The sequence below is a fragment of the Ochlerotatus camptorhynchus genome, unplaced genomic scaffold (assembly GCF_037179485.1).
Source record: "Ochlerotatus camptorhynchus isolate MF236.1 unplaced genomic scaffold, CSIRO-AGI_Acam_v1.1 ptg000686l, whole genome shotgun sequence".
In the NCBI taxonomy this organism is placed as follows: Eukaryota; Metazoa; Arthropoda; class Insecta; order Diptera; family Culicidae; genus Ochlerotatus; species Ochlerotatus camptorhynchus.
In genome coordinates this window covers 144103-166352 of record NW_027041163.1, presented here as the reverse complement: position 1 = coordinate 166352, position 22250 = coordinate 144103, and the positions used below count along the sequence as shown (strand labels likewise).

The following is a 22250-nucleotide window of genomic DNA, read 5'->3' as shown; positions in this document are numbered from 1 at the left end:
TGTGTGCAAAGTTATTAGCAAATGAGCAGTTCGTGACCAAAACTGTGTATGCCAAGCATGCCGGTGGCATGAAACTGGTCAAAATTTGCCCAAATCTGCCAATAAATTTGTTTCTTTTGCATTTGGTTATAGCAAAATAGTGAACTTTTCGGGAACATTAACGCCAAAGAACTCACAGACTCCTCCCTGGCTCCTCTCCTTTTGTACACTCTGTACTTTAAGTCTGTACCCTCCACTAGCGTGCACAGGAATCTTGTTAAAGAGGGGCATTTTTGTATATGGTGCATTCAATCTGGGGATGGGGAGTACTCCAAAGTATGTGGTGGATGGTGCTGTCCACCTCACACTATTTCCCTACTCTTCAATTTAGCTAATTTTATTTATTTTTTGCTCCGGTGGTGGTTCATCCTCTTTAACGTAAACTGCTCTCAGATAGCCAATGGAAATTTGAAATTTAATCCCATCGACGATGTCGATGATGATCGGTTCGTCAAATGGTTGCGATATTAGGGCTTTAACCGAAATGATACATTTGATGCAACGTTGTTGTCTTGGTGGTTGGATTCAGCTGAAGTCACGTCAGATGGTGGTGATAGCACCGACAAACCGACATGAATGACCAATAAGAATCGCATTCTCCTTTCGCATGCACACTGCTTCGCATACACAAACAGTATATTACTCTTGATCAATCCAATCTTGATCGGTGGTGTTGAGTACTTGGCACTGATGAAGTCTTCAAGAAGTAGATGAAATACGCGTATGTGTCAAAAGATAAGCAATTATTACGGAATTAAAAGGAAATAAACCAACACACTCAAAGCTCTTCATAAAAGTGTATGGTTATTTTTGTCCTCGCACTTGGCTTGTACTCCAGCAGTGCTGTCAGCCATTGTGCTGGCACCATCAAAACAAACTGCCATCACCTACTCCCAAGAAATCTGCATCGCTTTCAGGACCTCAGCAATGGTATTGAAGATGGTCGTCGCGTCTGTTTTCAACACCAGTCTCACACCCACGAATGTTTCCGTCGGCCGATCATTATCAATATACGGGAAATGGATGTAATGTCGGTCTAAATGCCCCTAATTTGGGTCCATAGATAAATTCAGCAATCGACTAAATTTTCAACAGTGACACAGTGATCAACAATATCCATTAGTACCGTCTCAATGACGCATTCATCTATATAAAATTAATAAATAGCAAACTTATACCCACTTTTCAATTAGGGAATCCAAAAGCATCTTCAACCTTTGTACAGTTGCGAAAAAGTCCATCCTCAAAATACCTTGAGGTTCTTTCCGAAATTTTTAGAGCTCAATGAGCTCTTTTGAAATTCTTCTCAGAAGTACTCTGGAATTATTTTTAGAACTCTTCTTGACTTTTACTCAGAACACCTTGGAACTGAAATTCCCTTAGAGTTTCAGAAGAATTTCCTCAGTATTGTCCAGAAATTTTTCTCGGGATGAGCTAGAAATTATCGGTACTACCTTGAAATTTTCCTCAAAATCGCGGAATTTCACTTAAAATCTAATTTTTCTCGGTATTCTTTTCGGAATTATCTTGGAACTATCTGCAGGATTCACTAGAAATTGTTCGCAGATTTTTTTTGGAATACTCCCCAGAAATCCTTTGGAACTGTCCTCAGAATTCAATATCCTTAAGGTTCTTCTCGGATTTTTTTAGAACTCTCCTATGAGCTCTTTTGAATTTCTTCTCTGAAATCCACTGGAATTATATTTAGAACTCTTCATGTTTTTTTCTCAGAACACCCTAAAACTGAAATTCGTTTAGAGTTTCAGAAATTTTTCCCGGAATGAGCTTGAGATTATCCTCGGAATTCACTTTAAATTTTGCGTAAAATCCCTTTGGAATTTCACTCCAAATTTGATTTTCTCGGTATTCTTTACGAAATTATCTTGGAACTATCTGCAGGATGCACTACAAATTATCCGCAGAATTTTCTTTAAACTCTACCCAGAAATATTTTAGAACTGGTTCTTCTCGGAAGTCAAGTTTAAGTTGTCCGTCCATCCACCAAAACGTTGTAGTTTTTCTACCAGAAATGTTCAATAAAGCTTGCCCCTCCATTCACCAGAACTGTGCAATTTTTACATAAGGAATTTTCAATTCAGCTTAACCCTCCATACAGCAGATTGTTGCAAATTTTACACCAGAAATTTTCAATACAAACTTGTCCCCAGAAAATTTCATTTGACCAGAACGATGCAAATTTTCCATCGTTAATGTTTAATAAAAATTGCTTCTTCAATCTTCTGATTGGTGCAGATTTCCTTTTTTTTTCATTTTCATTTTTCAGAGTGTAGATGACATCCATGGCCGTGACGCTTTTGCGCTTAGCGTGTTCAGTAGACTGATGCAAAATTTGACTTTTTCGCTCCACAGTGCTTAAATGGTTTCAAATCGGGTCGTGATTAGCCTCCAAAAGTTACAACTCATTTGGTTAGAAACAGACTTCGCACAAACCATTTGAAGTTTACATGTAAATTACTATGGGAAATCTCAACTTTTTGTTCATTGCCTTCTAGTCTTTTTCCATATTGAGCTGCAAAACAACTCGATAGCTATTCTTATAGAAAATTTTCTCAGCTACAACTTTGCTGGAGATCGTTTCTATGTTAAACGAGACATAATAGTTATTAATTATTTAAGAGATTGGTAAACTTATGACATGATCAAGCAACTGCTCTGTAGGCAACACTGTATTTTGCAGTGTGACATAGTAGCCATAATTTTTGTGTCCTATTCAACGCCCCAGAAACACCAATGTTGCTTACTGAGCAGTTGATTGAGCATGATCATAAGACATCAGTGCATTGAACCATTAATAACTTTCGATCCTTGCATTTAATCAAAAAGTGGTCTTCAGCAAAGTTGTAGCTGGGAAAATTGAAAGCTTTTGAAGCAGACCGATATGGTGTATTATTAGATAGACAGGAACAAAATCTTGGTTTTACCATAGTAATTCCCATACAAACTTCAAATGGTTTGTGCCATCTCAGTTTCTCACCAAATGGGTTCAAATTTTGAGAGGTTAGTCAGGATCCGATTTGGAATCGTTTAAGTATGGTGGAGCGAAAATTTCAAATTTTGTATCACTCTAATGAGACATACATTCGATGAATTACCAACAACTGGCAGTAAAACATATCTGATACCTCTATATATGCAATTAAATTAACATCCAAAGTCCATCCTTTTTTACATATTCTGCACAAAAGAAACTTTCTGCCCCACCCATTCATAAAAAAACGGCGGGAAATCCTGTCCAGACGAGATATTTTTTCGGGAACTTCGATAGTTTGATGGTTTTGAAAATTTCAGCCACCTTCCCTTTTCCTGATGCGGTATAAAGCTCCTGTCCCGGAAGCTGCTTGAAATCCACCTTCACATAAGTTTCGTCGTCCATGACGACACAGTCGAACATTGTGAGCAGATTCGTATACAGCTTTCGGGACCGCCACTTTGCCGACGTGTTTTGTTTGTGATCTCGGTTCGCCACCTTTACCTTCTAAAAAGTCGACAACCCGGCTCGTTTCGTCGCACGCTGCACAGTAGTATGGGACACATTGAGCTTGCCAGCGACGTCCCGGATGGAGAGGTTAGGATTCCGCTTATATTTCACCGCCACCTTCTTTGTCGTCGCTGCCACGTCCGGATTACGATTGTCACCGCTTCCTGGCGGTTTGCAAACTTGGCATGTGAGAATGTCGGATTCTCTTGCTGCGCGAGCAAAATTTTGACACGCTGCTCCTCTTGCTTGGACGTCATTTTAAAAACTGGAGAGCAAACGGTGAAAACTCATCATAGCAACCATTGTATATACACCAAGGGGTTGGTCACTCTACACAGTGTGCCAAAATCAAACTTGGGCACACCCGGTTGCAGTCATTGGTGCTGTTTGGCACCCATGGTTACAATTTTGATGATATTTAAAGTTACTGACAACAATGAAATTTTTCTGCGCGTGCGCAGTGTGCATGTGTCAAAATGTGTTATTGATGATTTGTTCTTAATACAATCCAATTTTTACCATCCACAACCGTGAATCTCCATCAAGTCCCGCCAGTGATTCTCCAAAATTGAATGTAATTCAACCAATTCAACAAAGTACAGTCAGCGCACAACCTATTGCCTGTCCGAAGAAGTAGATACATGCAAAAATCAGGACAATCGCTTGCATAGCAACACCACTCAATCAATCTCAACATGACTGGCTCCAGCTCCGTTATGAAAGTCGTTACTCAGACTCCCGTGACCGGAGGAAAGTACGTACCATGAGAGGTTCTGATCAACCTTGAGCCGGAAACTACGGATTCGGTCCAAGTGGGACCATTTGGACAGCTTTTCCGACCGAAAAATTTCGTTTTCGGACAGTCCGCTGCTGGTACCAACTGGGTTAAACGAAACTACACCAAGGATGCCGAACTGGTGGATTCTGTGCTGGATGTTGTCCGTAGAGAATCCGAGGGTTCACCGAAGCCGAGAGCAACATGAACGACCTGGTTTCGGAGTACCAGCAGTACCAGGAGACGACGATTGATGAGCAAGGACAGTTTGACGAAGAATAGGAAGGTGCCGACGAGATATAATAGATACACATGGTTAAAATTGTCGTTTTTATTATGCTACTGTTAATAATTGCAGAAAAAAAAATCTGGTTATATTAAAAATTAACACTGCTAAATTAATTATATTACAAATAAATTGCAGCAGCGCAAACACAACACGATTGGCAAACTTTTCATCGAAAGTCCCCTTTTAGCGGAATGAAGCGCATCCCACTGGCCAAAGAACAGTTTGACTGTTTGTCCAATGCTTCCACCCGCCAGATGGCACAGGAAATGTGCCCTCTTCATGTGAGTTAAGGTAATTAAGTTTATGTAATCTTCCTTCCGGAATCTGGAATCTCCAGCAGTAAATCTACTCTCAGTGCACAGTGGGCAAAATTTGACAAAACCGCGACTAAATTGAATATTTCGGCTGCCAAACGATTTCAGTCACCATGTTGTACATATTCTCAAAGAAAAAACTCTGTTGAATCGATTGGTGGTAGTCTCATTGGCCGGAGACTTTTGCGTACCGAGATAGAGGGCCAGGATCAACCCGAGTTCCCGGTAAAGTAGGAAATGCCACTATCTATTGACATAATTTTACACTTTACTTAACGTATATTACTGTAAATTGATAGTACAAAGTATACATGATGTAAAGACACCATATATGCTCTCAGGGAAACTCTACGGACCTAAAGGAGAATCCGGAACGACCGGTAAAGTGGCCACATTATAAAAATTGTCCTAGAACCTTATAGTTTTTCTATGTTGTTCAGAATCAAGAGATCGAAGCGTATTTAATATGGAAACTATATTTTGGGGTATAGTGGCCATATTCTAGTTCTCCGGATAATCTGGATTGACCACCAAAGTGGCTATATTATAAAAATTGTCCTAGAACGTTGCGGTTTATTCTATATAGTTCAGAATCAAGAGATCAAAGCGTATTTGACTTGGAATACATATTTTGGAATATAGTAGCCATATCCTGGTTCCCTAGATAATCTGGATTGACCGATAAAGTGGCCATATTATAAAAATGATCCTAGAACCTTGCGATTTTTTCTATGTTTGTTCAGAATCATGAGATCAAAGCGAATTTAATAAAGAATTTAAATTGTGGGGTAAAGTGGCCATATCTTGGTTCTCCGGATAATCTGGATTGACCGATAAAGTCGCCATACTATATTTTTTTCTATAACCTTGTGGTTTATAGTATTGTTGTATAGTTTCCATTTTAAATACGCTTTGATCTATTGATTCTGAACAACATAGAAAAAATCACAAGGTTCTGGGAAATTTTTTATAATGTGGCCACTTTACCGGTCGTTCGGGATCCTCCTTCAGGTCAGTAGAGTTTCTCTGAGGGCGTATATGGTGTCTTAACGCCATATATACTTTGTACTATTAATTTCCAGTAATATTAACGTATATTACTGGAAATTGATAGTAAACTTTGGATTGGATAAACTGTAAAATTATGTCGATAGATAGTGGTATTTTCCAATTTACCGGGAACTCGGGTTGATCCTGGCCCTCTATCTCGGTACGCAAAAGTTTGCGGCCAATGTGACCACCACCAATCGATTCAGCAGAGTTTTTCTTTGAGAATATGTACAACATATTGACTGAAACCGTTTGGCAGCCAAGATATTGAATTTAGTCGTGGTTTTGTCAATTTTTGCCCAGTGTACAGTGGCTTGCCATAAGATATTCCCAAACGACTGGATCCAATATGGTGCACGATCCGTTGCTGAACGCATTTGAAGCTTTCCTTGGCGAGAACATGCGAGCCGTCGGGAAATGCCAGCGGAAGATCAACCCCTTCATAATCCACATTTTTCAGAGATCGTTCATTGTCCGCATATTTTACCATCCTCAAAACCTTCCGGAAATCGCCCAACCAACGCTCAATATAATTTAACACCTTGAATTTCACCTTCACCTCACTTAGCATCTCTTCCACCTGCAGCCGGAAAAGATTCGAATGGTAGAAATATTCCGTTTCTTTCAATCGATTGATTTCCTCTACCGTCGGCGGTTTGTACAGCTGCTTAATGGATTTGATCTTCCGTTGGTTTTCTTTGTCTGTTCGTCGCTTGGAATGGCTTTGCGCTTAGCGCCTTCCGAAGATCCGGCAGTCGTGACTAGCATAAAGCGTCCACCCTACTTACTTGACCACTGTCGATTTCCGGCTCCAGCCGCCCAAAATCGTCGTCGTCAATTGAGTTCTCAGGTTTCGAAAAACAAAACAAAATCAAGAGTTGTCAAAATACCGGGTTGCCAAAAAATTCATTATTCACAAGCAATCAAAAGTCAGTTCAATTACTTCTCGGCACTACCGTGCCAGCTGCGGCACGTTGAGGTACACTGAGAAAAAAGTTGGCGCAAAACAAGTGTGTAGAGTGACCACCCCTTGATATTCACTCAACTTTCAATTGCAGCATTTCAGGTTTTTTAATGCATTTTTAACAGAAGTACACCAATTATGATTAAATATTTCTTAAGTATTTTTAATATTTCTAGGTATCTTACATATCAGTATGAACTTTCAATGCACAACACGATAAATACAAAGTTAACAGTGAGATGCCCCTAGTTGCTTACAAGTTTCTCCGTGGCAAAATTTCTGGTTTGTTCCGATCTTATATTTAAAATAAAAACTTCCCATCCGTGCTCCGTTGTCAAGAATTCAAATCATCACCTCCTCCTAGCCATAAGGGAGGCTTCAAGTTTCAACCGGCATGCAGTCTGTCGACATCCGAAGACAGCACCACTCCACAAGCATTCCTAACGTGTCGCATGTATATCACAGAAACTTATCTCACTTAATCTAGCATATTCATGGAGTTTACATACACGTACCTGGAATGTACTATAATAGGACAAACTTACCCCAACCGATGATGGAGTACTTCCAAAAACGTAAATAATCGCCGGAGAACGTCTGCACCACCAGCATGTAGAGATAGAGACCTGCAAAGAGTAGGACACGGAAGTTAGAGAACCGTCGACGTAGTGTAGGCTTCCTTTCTTCTCCGGTAGGTACGAAATCTAGGTCGCACACAAAACCGGCACGATGATAAACCTAAGGAAGGAAACGTCGTTCCGATTTGCTCGAATACAAAATGATAACAATCTTGTTTCACGTCCTATTCTCGAAGATAAACTGCCTTCTCAACATGGTGCGTATTAATTAGTCTACTGTAAATTAATTACTGTTTTCGTAAAGCGGAAGGTGTGTCCTATAAACTCCGGGTTTCACGTGTTTACCAGGAATGTTGTCCGCTCTCTGTGCCTACTCGTAAATATTGGTAAACCCATTTGTAATTCATGAGATCACCATCAAGGTTATTGGATTACACCATCGGGATTTTCAATAATGCCCGAACCGGAGCAGTGAAACACTCTTACTCACAATGTGGGCCATTACCATATGCATCCCTAATGAGAGCGGCGAACTGGTGCAATTTTCGATCGATTAAATGTCCATTGCATACGAAATGGTTTGCTATATATATATAGCCATCTCTGCTAGATTAATATTTAATGGCTCAATTACCGTGACCGCGAGTCGTTACGGATTAAATTGCTGTAATTTAATCTCATTCAAATCAGATTGATTTTGAACTTGTTGAACTTGTCGAACTTTTTCAATAAATATTTGAAAGCTTCTAAGAACCGGGAACCGTTTTACCAATAAATCCAAATAACATTTAGACACACATCGAATCAACCTACCCTCCACCAGCATCCAGAAGAAGTTTGTCGTGCTGAAGTAGTGGAATAACGTCACTAGAAATATGCAATCCACCAGTCCTTGCTTGGCGACCAGCTGCAAATGCAAACATGCAAATAAACAAAGGAAAGAAAGAAAAGAAAGAAGAAAGCGTAACGCGACCAGCTGTCATTCGCAACGTTTACAAACATAATTGCGCCAACTAAACACCTGTTGAGAGAGTATAATGATCCAAAAGCTGGATGACATGATGTACGTTACGAAGAGGTTGACATGAATCGTGTTCCTGAGGCATCTTAGTTCCCTGGAAATATAGTGGACGGAGGAGGGGAATGGAAATTTATGCAACTGACTGACGGTTGGAGAGCCTGGTAAAATTTGAGCATACTTAAAGTAAACCAGCACGGTAACGGCACAGAACAGCGCCAACAGACTGATGGTATATCCGACAAAGTAGATGATTATCGGAAGTTCGATGAACGATTCGAGCGTTTGATCCGATGCCGCTGGTTCCAGGTGTTTGCAGGCATCGTAATTGGCGAATATGTTCCAGGTTCCATCGATGTTGCAGTACCGGGTGGCGTTTTCTGAAATCGGATAAAAATAACAATACAGGTTTTTTTAATATCTTAATAACCACAGTGAAATAATGATTGCTACGCTCTGAAACGCTAAAAGTGAATAGATACATATATCAGTTTCCCCCTGCAGAGATCGTAGTAGGTGGTGCGGTGAAATTCAATCTCGTTTCGAACGCTCGAGCAAACTGAAGGAGATCTCAGCAGGTGGTGGCAGTGGAGGTTATTGCGATGCCATTACAGCGCCTACTGTGACCCGCTGGCAGACGCCAATCCAAAGTGCGGTTATTCATAAAGATATCTAAGCCTCGTTTATTTTTTATTTTTCGATTTCGTTCAGTGGCCCTGCTGTTCCATGCAGCATTTGGCATCTAAATTAGCGTCGTTATCAGTTTAAGGATGCCACCGGAATCGTCATTAGAAGTTAATCAATGGAGGACATAAGAGTGGAATATTTTCGACGACAAAAAATGCATGGCAAGCAGTGGCTTCGAGTGGGATAATAAGTTATTATTAATAACACCCGATGTATTAGGTGGCAACCCCTCTCTCCACCCCTTGGAATTTTTATTATTTGCGGTCGAAATTACTAAAACATTGTATCAAAATCGAAAATAAACATGTTCACTTTTTATACCATAAGCGTAGCAAATTATCGACTAACTAATTCGATATCATTATTAGCAGGCAGCTATTAGCGGGCAGTAAAACGAACCGATCTGTTCATGAGTGCGAAAACTAATGACATATATTTCTTATCTATCTACATACAGCCTACTGTGATCGAATGATAGGTGTAGCTTCAATCATGGGTTGCTTGTACTCCTTCACTCCTCCTCAAGCTGTATCGATTGAAATCCCATCTCCTTCCGGCAGGTCTCTAGCTTCACTCTCGCCAGCGACTTGGTCAAGGCGTCGGCCAACATGGACTCGGTAGGGCAGTATACAACCTGGATTACGTTGTTGTCTCGGATGAAGTTGAACCGCGTGTCGATGTGCTTGGTTCTACGACTTCCTCCTTCAGCTCGCAGCATTGCTATGCAGCTCTAATTATCTTCGCGGACAACGATCGGCCCGGCAGCTTTCTCATCAACATCCTTCATTAGCTTCTGCAACCAGAGCAACTCCCGGCAGGCCTCGGCTAGGGCAACGTATTCCACCTCGGTAGACGAAAGGGTTACACACTGTTGCTTCCGAGCAGCCCAGGAAATCGGTCCGCCCAGATGGAAAACAAAGCCCGAGTTTGATTTGCGGTCCTGATGATCTCCAGGCCAGTCAGCATCCACGGTTGCTTGCAGTTGGCCAGGTCTACCGAGCTCCAGCTTCAAATCTGCAGTCGACATCAGGTACCGCAGAGTCCGCTTGGCTTCGGTCCAGTCAGCCTGGCTAGGGTTGCTTACCTTGCGCCCCAGAATGGACGCACTGATGGCAATATCGGGCTGCATGTTTACCGCAGCATACAGCAAAGCACCCACTAAGCACTGGAAATCGTTGGTTTCTCCTCCTTTTGCTGTTGCTTCGGGTAACCTGGGTCCATTGATATACGGGATGGTGTGGCGTCTGCTTGTAAAAATCTTGCAGCGATTCTACGGATATACGAGGCTTGATCTAGCAGGAATCACCCATCCTGTCCTCGCTTAATACGAATACCAAGGTAGTTGCTGACATCTCTGAGGGTGGTTTTCTTGAAGTGCTTCTTCAGTGTCGCTTCGATAGACCCCTCTGTCTTTTTTATTCCACGATTGCTACTGTCAAATCGACCAATCAGAAACTGGCTCGGATTTGACAGCAAATTGGCTCCCGTCCCAGCTGAAAGCGAATCGCAAAGCAAAGCAAGCAATCGCACAGACTGGTAAAACGTTTGCTTGCCCCGTACCGTGCGCGCGTTTGTTTTCGTCACATGCTGGGAAAGAATCGGTCAGTAATCCCAAAAGCGGACAAAGTTAAATCGGTCTGGTGGCTTAATCGGCGAACGACAGTGGCAGGCAGAAAAAGCAGCACTTATTTCGCACGAGCAGAGCCATATTGGGGCAACCTGATTGAGGTGCAGTACATGCACGAGAACGATCAAAATCGGATCGGACCACTGGACTAGTTCGATCTATCGGAACATACGGAGCGAACACGGGCGGAGCAGAGAGGAACCATTGTTTAGAGAATTCGCGTGATAGGCACGTCCAAAGACACGAATCGCATTGCCAGTGTGCAGGCTTAACGAGCAACTTGATTTCCGACAGAAGCTAGCAACCAGAGAGGCCTTCGGAAGAAATAAGTCACCATTGCTCTGGAGGATATGAACCTGGTCCTAACCCCGATGGGCCACAGGGCCTTTCTTTTGATCTCTTCTGATTCTCTAGCGCGGACGGTTTGCACAGGCCGAAGCTCGAGTGCCCGCGTGTGCGAGCAGAACGATGGCTTACGGCCGCGAGTGGGACATTCATCTTGGAGTACGAAGAACACGTTCGCACCATGGATAAGGAGAACCCTACACGAGACTCCCAGAGCGAACTCGGATGGTGACGAGCCGACCGACTCGGTCATTCGGTGGAAACGCGGGTAACGGATTGAAGCGTCGACTAACATGCGGCAGCAAAGCGAGTGCCATCGTGTACGACCGGAACGGAGCATCGTGCACTTGCTAACTGAACGGAAGTGACGTGTGACGCAAGGAGGGACGGCAGAGGCTACGAGGACCTACAATACACGGTCGAGGCGAAAAACCGTACGCACGTGGTCCAAGTGGAAATTCGGCGGCGGTAGCGTTCAAGCTAAAACACGGCAGTTCTCTGGTCGAGCTGAGACATCGAAGTTGATAGAGCCACATAGAGAACAACCCGCACTGATGAGCAGCGGCAATGTTACCCTCGGCCGCTTCAGCAGTAGATGGATGGGCCCATCGTGAGTAGAGCTTATGAGCAGTTCCACACACATTCGCAAATCGTTTCGGATCGACCTTTTACGATTATGATGAAACTTTGCACAGTTGTTTGTTATGCCATGCCCAACATGCCATTTAACATATATGGTTCCCTAGTTTTGCACATGACTAACACTTGAAAAGGGCTTATGCAAAAATTATACGCATCAATAGAAAAATATATATCTCTTGAACGATTTGTTTAATCGAGATGGTGTCTTGGAAGAAGTTGCGGACAAGTGTTGTGCCTTCCAAGAAAAAAAATATACACTGTAACAAATTTGTAAATATTTTTTTACAAAAAAAAAATCAAAATTATCAAAAAAAAAATTACTCAAATTGCAATTTATTTTAAATTATTTTTGTAAATTTATTTTGTAGTTTAGATACAGTAATATCTACTGACACTGTGCATTTGCTGGGCAAATCATAAACAAAAAAGTTATGAATTTTTGAAAAAATAAGTATTTTCCAAAATACCACCTACAGTTATCGAATATCTTTAAAATAGTGTTAATATTAAAACAAGAATTTAGACGCCTCAAAAAGCCTTGGATTTGATGGAATTCCTCCAGTATTTTTAAAAAAGTCTAACAATAGAACTCACTGCTCCATCGTTTTGGCTTTTTAATATGTCACTGGAATCCGGAACCTTCTCAAAAATATGGAAAAGCTCAGCCTGCTATCGCGTCGGGCACGCTAATGAGCACCTACGCTGCCGGGTATCCGGCCCGATTCTGGCCTCAGGCGACCAGTCATCCGCGTACACGTCAGCCTTCATCGCCGCCGCCATAACGTTCCTCTCAACTTCAGAAGCCACTACCAGCAGGGACGGTGTCCTCTGGACCACCGTCAACTCCAAAGTCTCACCTGCACCGTTGCCATCGGCGCCCACCGCCCGCACTGTACCGGCTTCCTCTGGACCAGCGCCACCTCCGAACTATCGCCATCGCCGCCCACCACCCGCAATGTACCGTCAAATCTAATAAACAGGTATTTAACCGTTAACATAGTGTTGGTTAGGTTCTCCCGTGTCCGAAAAGTCTCCCACGCCTATACGCACTGAGACCCGGAACCTACAAAGTTGTTGAGTGCCAACCCTGGAAGCTGCCGTTGGTCAAGACCAGCAGCTTGGGGTTTAGGGGTTCCCTTCAGGAACTCAGCGGTTCCGGGGCTTATAAACTAGTCTTATAATTTTTAAATCTGGCCGGAAAGGTGACGTACATAATTATTGTGGAATAGCCATTATCTCTTGCATTCCAAATTTTTTCGAGGCAATTGTAAATGAAAAATTATTTCTTCAAACCAAAAATAGAATTACTGACATGCAACATGGCTTCTTTAAAAGAATTTATAGACTATACAATAAATGCAATGGCTAATGGAAACCACGTAGAACCCTCTATACGGACTTTAGCAAGGCATTTGACTGAATTGACATATCAATGCTACTCTTCAAATCGAAAAAAAAAGGAATTGAGCCAGGACTCCTGAAATGGCTTGAATCATATTTAACCAACCGCCAACAAATAATAAATTCAATGGAAAGAAATCGACCCCAATTCAAATCACCTCAGGAGTCCCCAGGCTCTCATTTGGGACCTCTTATTTTTATTCTGTATGTAAACGATATTTCCTTCATTCTTAAAAAAAAATAAAATTGCTAATCCATGCCGACGACATGAAGCTCTTTTTGGAAATAAGAAATGATGAAGACATCAATATATTCCAGAGTGAAATACACATATTCTTCACATGGTGTAAAAAAGCCTATAAGAACTGAATGTAAAAAAAATGCAACTTAATATCATTTAGCAGAAAAAGAACACTATCAAACATTTCAATTGCATTAGGAAATCAGAATGTAGAAAAATGTGAAAGAGTTAGAGATTTAGAGATTATCTTAGACTCCAAACTAACTTTCATAGACCATTTCAATACAATAATTCACAGGGCAAATAGCATGCTAGGCTTTATCAAACGCTTTTGCTATAATTTTCAGGACCCATACACAATTAAAACACTATATATTGCCTATGTGAGGTCAATACTGGAATATTGTAGTATTGTATGGTCTCGAACAAAAGGAATTTCTATTATATGCCCTTCGTAAATTAGGTTGGACATCATTTCCGCTTTCACCAAATGAAGTACGCTGCATTAGACTGATGCAAAATTTGAAATTTTCACTCCACAGTGCTCAAACGGTTCCAAATTGGGCCCTGAGTAGCCTCCCAAAATTCGAACTCATTTAGTGAGAACAGTGGCGTCACGTGAGAAAATTCACTAGTTGTGCACCTATTTTATTTATATTTTGTATGAAACAGTAGAAGCCAATTTTGAAGCATAATAAAAAAAAGGGATACAAATCTTTCGACGGGGATACAATAAAAAAATAAACGAAATGATGATGGAAAACAGTTCTGCTACCAGTTTTGCTTACTTTTTCCTCTTACTTTTGCTCGATTTCCTCGAAATGCTCCACTTCCCGCGCAATTTCCTCGAGCATGACACAACCAACAATTTTCACTTGTCCATTTTCGGCAAAGTTCCACGTTATGATTTTACCATTTATTTTACATGTCGTTTTAGAGTTGTCCAACTTTGGTCGTGGGACGTCCATTCTCGCTATAAGCATTTATTCCTCCATGGATCTTCTGGCAAACGGTCTTTTCAGGAGGTCATCAACAATATCCTGTTCCATGATTCCTATCAGGGTTGCTACCACTCACTAGCTATAAAAAAAATGTTTTTCGGAATTATGCAATCATTAGATGATATGATGATGTGTTGTACTTATAAGTAACAAGAAGAGGATGTTAAGCATATGTTCGACTCATAAAACCTGGCAATTTCGCTTTCAGAGCGTCACAATCAGCGATCTTATGATTCGTGAGCGTTAACTCAGAGTGAGTGCTCACGAGTCGTAAAATCGCTGATTGTGATGCACTGAAAGCAATATTGACAGATTTTATGTGTCAAACATATAATTCACGACCTCTTCTTGTAGCTTACAAGTACTAATTATCATAATACCATCTCATGATTTCATAATTTCGAATAACATTTTTTTATAGCAAGTGAGTGGAAGTAACCCTGATTCCTATTTAATTTTGCACTATGCTATGAACAATATTCCATCAATGCACTGAGGCTACTGAATGAAATGCAGACATGGTAGTGAAAAAATCTAAAAATTTAAAAATTCGATGTGTGCGAGTAGGTAGGTATCCAGCTTTACATGCTCGGTAATGGCGGCCTGTTTGTATGAATAAATGTATCCTTCACTGTGGTTTTTGGCACTATGTTGTTCCATTTCCTTCTGTTCCTGAGAGAGCGAAAGGGAGAGGTCAAAATTCGAACCTCCAGATAGTGTCAAAAAGCACAGTGAAGGATACATTTATTCATACAAACAGGCCGCCATTACCTTGCATGGAAAGCTGGATACAACGAATGACGGCTCTCCAAGATTCAATCAATTCAGAGAGAAACTCAAATGCGACGTTGCCTATACGTGCCAATTTATTCTCTTCTCTTTAAACTGTGCAAAGATAGAAGTGCACAAAATAAACACTAACACAGCGGCAATTATGCTTACGGGACTTCAATACATATTCAACTGATTTGGTTGTAAATACGAGCGTTTCTGGTGCACAAGCAAAAGTGCTCAGAGTGGGAAAACTAAGCATGCGGTGGCTTTGTTAGAACTAAAGCTGGGTTTAGATAGGGCAAGTCAATTGATCAAGTCAGTTGAATTCAACTGACTTGAACGCGAATTGAACGTGTAAACCATGCCATTCAACTGACTTGATCAACTCACTTGAATTGATAAAAGTTGAACCAGGCTCAACTTTTCAAGCCAATTGAATTCAACTGAGTTGATCATTTGACTTGCCCTATCTAAACCCAGCTTAAGGCATATTTTCCTTGCTTGTTTTGTGTCGCTCATTCGCCATAGAAGCCCAAAAAGAGTGTTGTCTGCACGAGGTAAAATCCCAGCGTGCCCGTACGTGAAAACAAGATCGCTATGCCTCGCTTCTGTTTTTACGTACATTTCTTTCAGTGGCGCGTAAAACGGAGGTTGAGCTGCGATGTGGTAAACAATTCAGCTACTATCCAATGGTGTGGTGGATAATTCAGTTACTATCCATATGAAACTAATAAATAGGGCGGACAAAAATGGTTTTAATTGAGCATTAAATTTTTGCCTCTTAACTTTTATGAAATATAAATTTTACTTTTTGAAAATTCGATACTGTGCAGTGCACGAAGTGCACATATGGACGAGACGCCACTGAGTGAGAAACTGACTTGGCACAAACCATTTGAAGTTTATATGGGAATAACTACACACTAAAAAAATATTAAAATCACACGCAACCTAATTCATTTAAACATGCTTATAAAAAAGACGTAAACGAAATATTATTTAAATTTACGATCTCTATCACTGAGATGAAAACATGATCTTGATATATAAATATGTACATAGTAACAAACTGAATATTACATTTCAGTCAGTGTTAAGCCACGTAATTATGCCAAGCGCACGCATGTAAACTGTGCTGAACATAAAATTGTCTGCTGAATTTTTTAGCTTCTTTATGCAGAGTCTGCTTCCGTCCGTCGTCGGTGTCGAGCGCAAATTTCGTTTCAGTTAAACGGTAATTTAGTGAAAAATGACTGCAGAGTGTCGAATTTGCTATATTAAATGTGAAACTGTGGAGGTTTTAATAAAACACCTCAGGGTGCATAAGAATATTGGAATTTATGAGTGTCCTATCGATGATTGTCGCATTAATTTTAAATCTTTCGTGGCTTTAAAAAAGCACTTAAAGCAACGCCATATTGGAAAAATCAAAAGCGGCGAATTCGACTGTGGGGTGTTAGGATGCGACGTGAAATTGGATAATTTTAAGCTTCTTACGAAGCATACATTACGCCATATAGAATCTGGTGAACCTGTATTTTGTCCTCTAAAGTGCCAAACTAAAAAACCATTCCGAACTGGAAACAGCCTTCGGATTCATAATATGTATTTTCATCGCGTCAGAAGAAGTGTGCCACAGAATGATAACAAAAATGGTCGTGCTGAAGAAGAAATAGCTCCTAACCTCGATAATCACAATTGTGATGAAGAAACACCTAAAAATTTCCGCGAAGAACAGTGTGACGACGATAAAAATTGCGAAGCAGCTGAAGCTTTGTTTGGAAGCCTATTTATAAAACTAATTTCCAAAAATCATGTTACTGATGCTGCAATTCAGGAAATTATAGTGGCATTAGAAGAAGTTACTGATGCACAGAATAAAAGCTTTAAAAAAATAAGCGAAGAAATTGCAAGAGAACTTGACCTTTCCGAAAACAGAAGAAACATATTGGTGCGAACTTTGACTAGCGAAAATGCATTAAACCGTTTATTTGGTGAAAATGGAAAATTTCGGACTTCTCACATGCGCAAGAAGTTTTTTAAGGAAAACTTCTCATACGTTGCTCCAGAACAAATTTCCCTCCAAAAAGACAACAATCACGTCGAATGTTGCTACTATTATGTTCCCGTGTTGCAGACATTAGCTGCTATGTTAGATGACAAACGGATTTATCAAGCTGTTTTCCGCGATAAACCGTCGGTGCCAGGATATTTCACAGACTATCGGGATGGCTTGAAGTTCAAAAACAGTTTTTTTTTCAGTGACAAAACCATTAACATTTTTTTGTATCAAGATGCCGCAGAAGTGGTAGTTAACGCGATTGGGAATGCTACTGGTCGCCATAAGTTGCTTTGTGTTTATATGGTCATTGGGAATCTTGACCCTCATCTGCGATGCCTTACTGATAATGTTCAGTTAGTGTTGCTATGCAAAACCAAAGATTTTGCACATTTCGGATCAAGTGCTATATTCAGAAGATTAGTTGAAGATCTCAAGACGTTGGAAGATCAAGGAATTGTTGTGCACGGTGGTGGTAGTGAGGAGCGGGTATATGGTTCGGTATTCACCACAATGAACGATAACCTGGGCGCACATCAGTTGGCCGGGTTGACCGAAAATTTTTCCAGAAGTTCTTTCTTCTGCCGTTCTTGTTACATAAATCACCAAACATTTCAGAAAGACTTTACTAGTGTTGCCGAGCCTAGAACGCCCGAGTCCATTGCACAAGATCTTGCTGTTATTGCCAGTAATCCATCTGCTAGCCCTTATAGAGGAGTCAAGGCCAACTGCATTTTCAACGAGTTGAAACATTTTAACATGTTCGACTTTGGTGCTCCACCTTGTATTGCCCATGATTTGTTTGAAGGCTGGGTGAACGTCGATTTGTTCCTCATACTAGGAAGAATAGTAAAAGCTAAAGCATGTTCTGCAGCTTTCCTCCAAGCAAGAGTTAATAGCATCTGTCGTCAACTGAAACTTGATACGAAAATAGCATTTGATTTCACTCGAAAGACCCGAAACTTTAAAGCTAAAGCTTGTGACATTTGGCACCTTGTTCAAATATTACCTCTTATTTTCATAACAGCTTCAGTTGATCATTCGAATCCAATGTTTCAAATGCTACTCTTGATAAAACAAATCACCGATATTGTAACATCACCAATTATTTGCACGCAGCAAATAGATCTACTTTCCTCATTAATCGTTGAGTATTTGGAGTTCAGAACGCAGCAGTTCAATGTTCCACTCAGACCCAAGCATCACTTCACGATGCACTATCCCCGTTTTATTACTTGGTTAGGTCCCCTGATGCCATACTGTACCTTGTTTTGTGAACGCAAGCATTGCTTTTTTAAGAGAGCATTGCGAAGCACGTTAAATTTCAAAAACGTTTTGAAATTTTGTACTGAACAACACCAATATTACCAGGGTCTACTGAATACAAAAAATATTCGTTTCGCAAAGGAGTTCTTGGTTGAGAAATATATTGAACACTATCAGGATCTACCAGCCTCTTTGATACATCAACTAAACGAGCATGGTTTTCAAGATAAGGATATTATTTGTGCTGAGATAGCCTCTTACAGCGGATATACGTATAACTCAAATGATTTTCTTTTTTTGAGTCACGATGAATATGGCGAAGTTTTTTACGTTATTCAAATTAAATTTCTTGTCTATCAAAAATCAAATAAAAGTATTTTGATAATGGGAGAAACACGTTCTGTTCAAAACATTCACGAACAAGGGTTAATGGTACTTGAAGAACAAGTATTGAGAACCGTGTTAAAGAATATCGAAGATTTCGAAGATAAGTCACCAATAATCCTATACCACGAGAAAGACCACGAGTTTTTGTTTATGAAACATACGATCCCATATTTGCAGTAATACATTCTTTCCCAATCGTTGTGACACACAGCACACATTGTAAAATGGATACCGTGTCGGTGTTTAAAATATGCGACTCTAATCGTTTGAATCGAATTGCTGTACCAGCTATGAGCAACATACGCAGTTTACTGCAACAAGGTAACATATAACCAGTATGTATAAGTAGTTAAATATTTATATTTTTATTTGCATTCCAGCATCAATTACCTTAAAACGCCAATTTACCAGGATCGTGACCGAATGTGATGGATGCCTTGTCATATCTGATCTAGTTCTAAACGCTTTCCAAGATAAATTGCTGATGCTGTTGGAGCATGAAGAAATCTGGACACCGGTAGAAACAATCTATCCTTCTTTCGAACATGCTAACGATGTACATTCTTCCGGTGAGTATTTTGTTTTTGGTATTTTTTATTTAATGTTTATTGAAGGCCTCTGGAGTAAATGTTCAGAAAGTCGCAAATAATTGAATGTTGAATGTGAATGTTAATGTTGAAAACAAATCGAATGTTGTTGTGTTTGTCTTAGTCTTAACAGATAGCTTAAATCGTTAGTCGATATTAGTTGGCATCCACATTTTCGATAAACCACCACTGTTTTGATTACCAAAATATTTCTTTTTACAAATATGCATTATTGTAGTAACGACCTTTTCAAAACGAACATCTAAAAACAAGACAACACAGAACACTCGATTTATTCACAGGTGATGGTATTTACACCCATATTCTTGTTTTCGTTCGAATATTATTTTCCATACAAAAAACTTTTTTTTGTAAGGAAAATACGGTTCGAACGAAAACGAAAATATGGGTGTTATTCATTTGGCTTTATGAGCTAGTATCTAAACCCATCGCTGTAAGAAAGTGAACATGTCCTCAAATAGATTATGATAAGAGAAAACAATATAACACAATATACTCAAAGTTACAGCTTCCAAGCTCCCAGTTATGATGATTTTATACAATATTTCCGCTTTCGATGGAACGCATAATAGTTTCAGTTACTATAGAGTTTCATATACACATGGGTCAATTATGCGTCCACTGATAGTCCGATATGTCTTAAGGACGACTTTCTCTAGTACGAGCTTCGAATATGCTCTCCGAATAGCTATATCGAATAAACCAGAGTAAGTTCAATCTGCTGCAAAATATGCATCTTCTTGATCCAAACCTGCATTAAACACTTCAGAAAAATTTTGCATTGCCCAAAACACCGATCCCGTAGGTTACTTCAGGCGTAACATTTGATAACGACACAAAAGCTTTTGTAAACAAAAGTTGTAAGGCCCTTTACACACGGACCGAAGAACGCCCACGTAAACCAACAACATCATCGGTTGGGGGAAATATTCCCCTTTGCGATAGTGGTATTGGTTTGCGTGGGCGTACTTCGGTCCGCGTGTAAAGCGTTTTACAACTTTTGTGCCGTTATCGAATGTTACGCCTGACTTATAACCTATTACTATACCTTGGTGCACGACTTTTAACACAGATAAACCTCACACCTATTCGAGGCGTGACCTAGCCATTGCTTCCGTCAAAGAAAATCCTTCGGATGTAGAGTTCCGCACATTCAAATTTATTTCGGTCGACCCAAAATCAAGCTCAAAACATTCGTGGACCCATTTAGCTTAGTTCAGTGGAGCACAGGATCACATACAATCCTGATGAACCAGTTGGAGAGTGGTTTGTTCATCGGTACTTGTTCCTCATACAACTTCTATGGATTTGATCCGGTGTATATTTCGGTAATCATCGATGACGGCTGTCCCGTTGAAAATATTGATGATGTTCATTTCTACTCCTTTTTTACCATTTGGCCAGAAAAGTTCAATTTGTAACTAAAAAGAATTCTTTGAAGTTTAGATTAAAGAAGTATACACTGTAACTGAAAAGTACCCATTAATGGGTGAAAAAGTGCCCATTTCGAAGTAATCTCGATGAACATTTCAAATGGTTCTATCTGCTTTGATCGATTCTCTTCATCGACTTTCTCTTTTGATAACCACTGCTATATTGCGGATTTCACACCTGATTAGACTCCTGCGCTAAAAATAAGTACACAGTAATATTTTCGCACTGGTCATAAAAGTTAAATATGGAGCTTCTTAATGCTTTCTAAAGCTTTAATTCAGCAGTGTAGCTTGCTAGTAATGTTCTAAAGCTGTTACTGCTTTCAAATAAGTCGATTTTCAAATTTTCTGGCCTGTGCGAAAATATTACTGTGCAATTATTTTTTGCACAGGAGTCTAATTTGGTGCAAAATGCGCAATATGCAAACAGATTTCGCGCTAATTGACAAATCCATGTTTCAATCGACCACCGTGACGCTGCAATCGCAGTGGTGATAAGTCCGAAATAATGTGTCAAACTGAATACATTTTTGAAATTTCAACCAAAAAACTATTATTTTCTATTTATTCTAGCGAGTTTCTGTGGAAGTCAAAACATGATCCGAACAAAAAAGTAGTACTCGTAATAATGGTATATAATGCTGAATTTTATCGTACTTTGTTTCGAAAATATCTTCCAAATAAACAAACATCATCCAAATCACCCGAATCGTCCACCGACTAAATCTATTGTCACTTAAAAATTAATTTCAGTCGGTGTATTAATCAGCAGATTAAATCATTTTTCGTCTGGTGCTACACCGAGCAATCGGCCTATTTAATAGTTTTTCGTCGATTGATTTAGTCGGCCAACTTTGTCTGTTGTTTAATCGGCAGATGATTTCAAACCTTAACATGTTTTCAGTAATTTATAAGTCTTGAAGTAGCTTTTTATTTAAGAACAATGCATTACAAAATAGTTTTATGCATTTTGTACAAGATTCATCCATGCTGACAAGAAATTTTCATGAAATTACATTGAAATTAAATAATTTTGCAAACAATCAATGAAATTTTCAAGGGCTGTCACAGACTTATCACCGTCGGTTAGTGCTTATTCCTGCCACCAGGCGCGCATGAGTTTAAGTTGGATTTCTCAATTTTACAACATAGTTTGATTTAGCAAATTCTTATCTAGCATCCAAAACGTCAAATACAATAGGGAAAGGTTTTGCAGCTGAGTTATTAACGCAAGAGAAAGTCGATAAAGAGAA

At 40.0% G+C, this 22250-nt stretch overlaps 1 protein-coding gene across 6 annotated transcripts in view; it reads right to left on the bottom strand.

Annotated features, from left to right (window-relative positions):
- Positions 1–22250, bottom strand: part of LOC135714648 (diuretic hormone receptor-like) — a 185262-nt gene that overhangs the window by 49490 nt on the left and 113522 nt on the right. For 5 of the 6 annotated variants that reach the window (XR_010518865.1, XM_065238026.1, XM_065238025.1 and 2 more), the window contains exons 3-6: positions 8708–8906; positions 8509–8623; positions 8322–8415; positions 7476–7556 (exon numbers count right to left, since the gene is read on the bottom strand). Coding sequence is in view for 5 of the 6 variants with exons in the window: in XM_065238026.1 (XP_065094098.1) it covers positions 7476–7556; positions 8322–8415; positions 8509–8623; positions 8708–8906 (489 nt within the window). In the remaining variant the exon portion in view is untranslated. The remainder of the gene's footprint in view (positions 1–7475; positions 7557–8321; positions 8416–8508; positions 8624–8707; positions 8907–22250) is intronic. The other variant, XM_065238028.1, reaches the window with a different exon arrangement.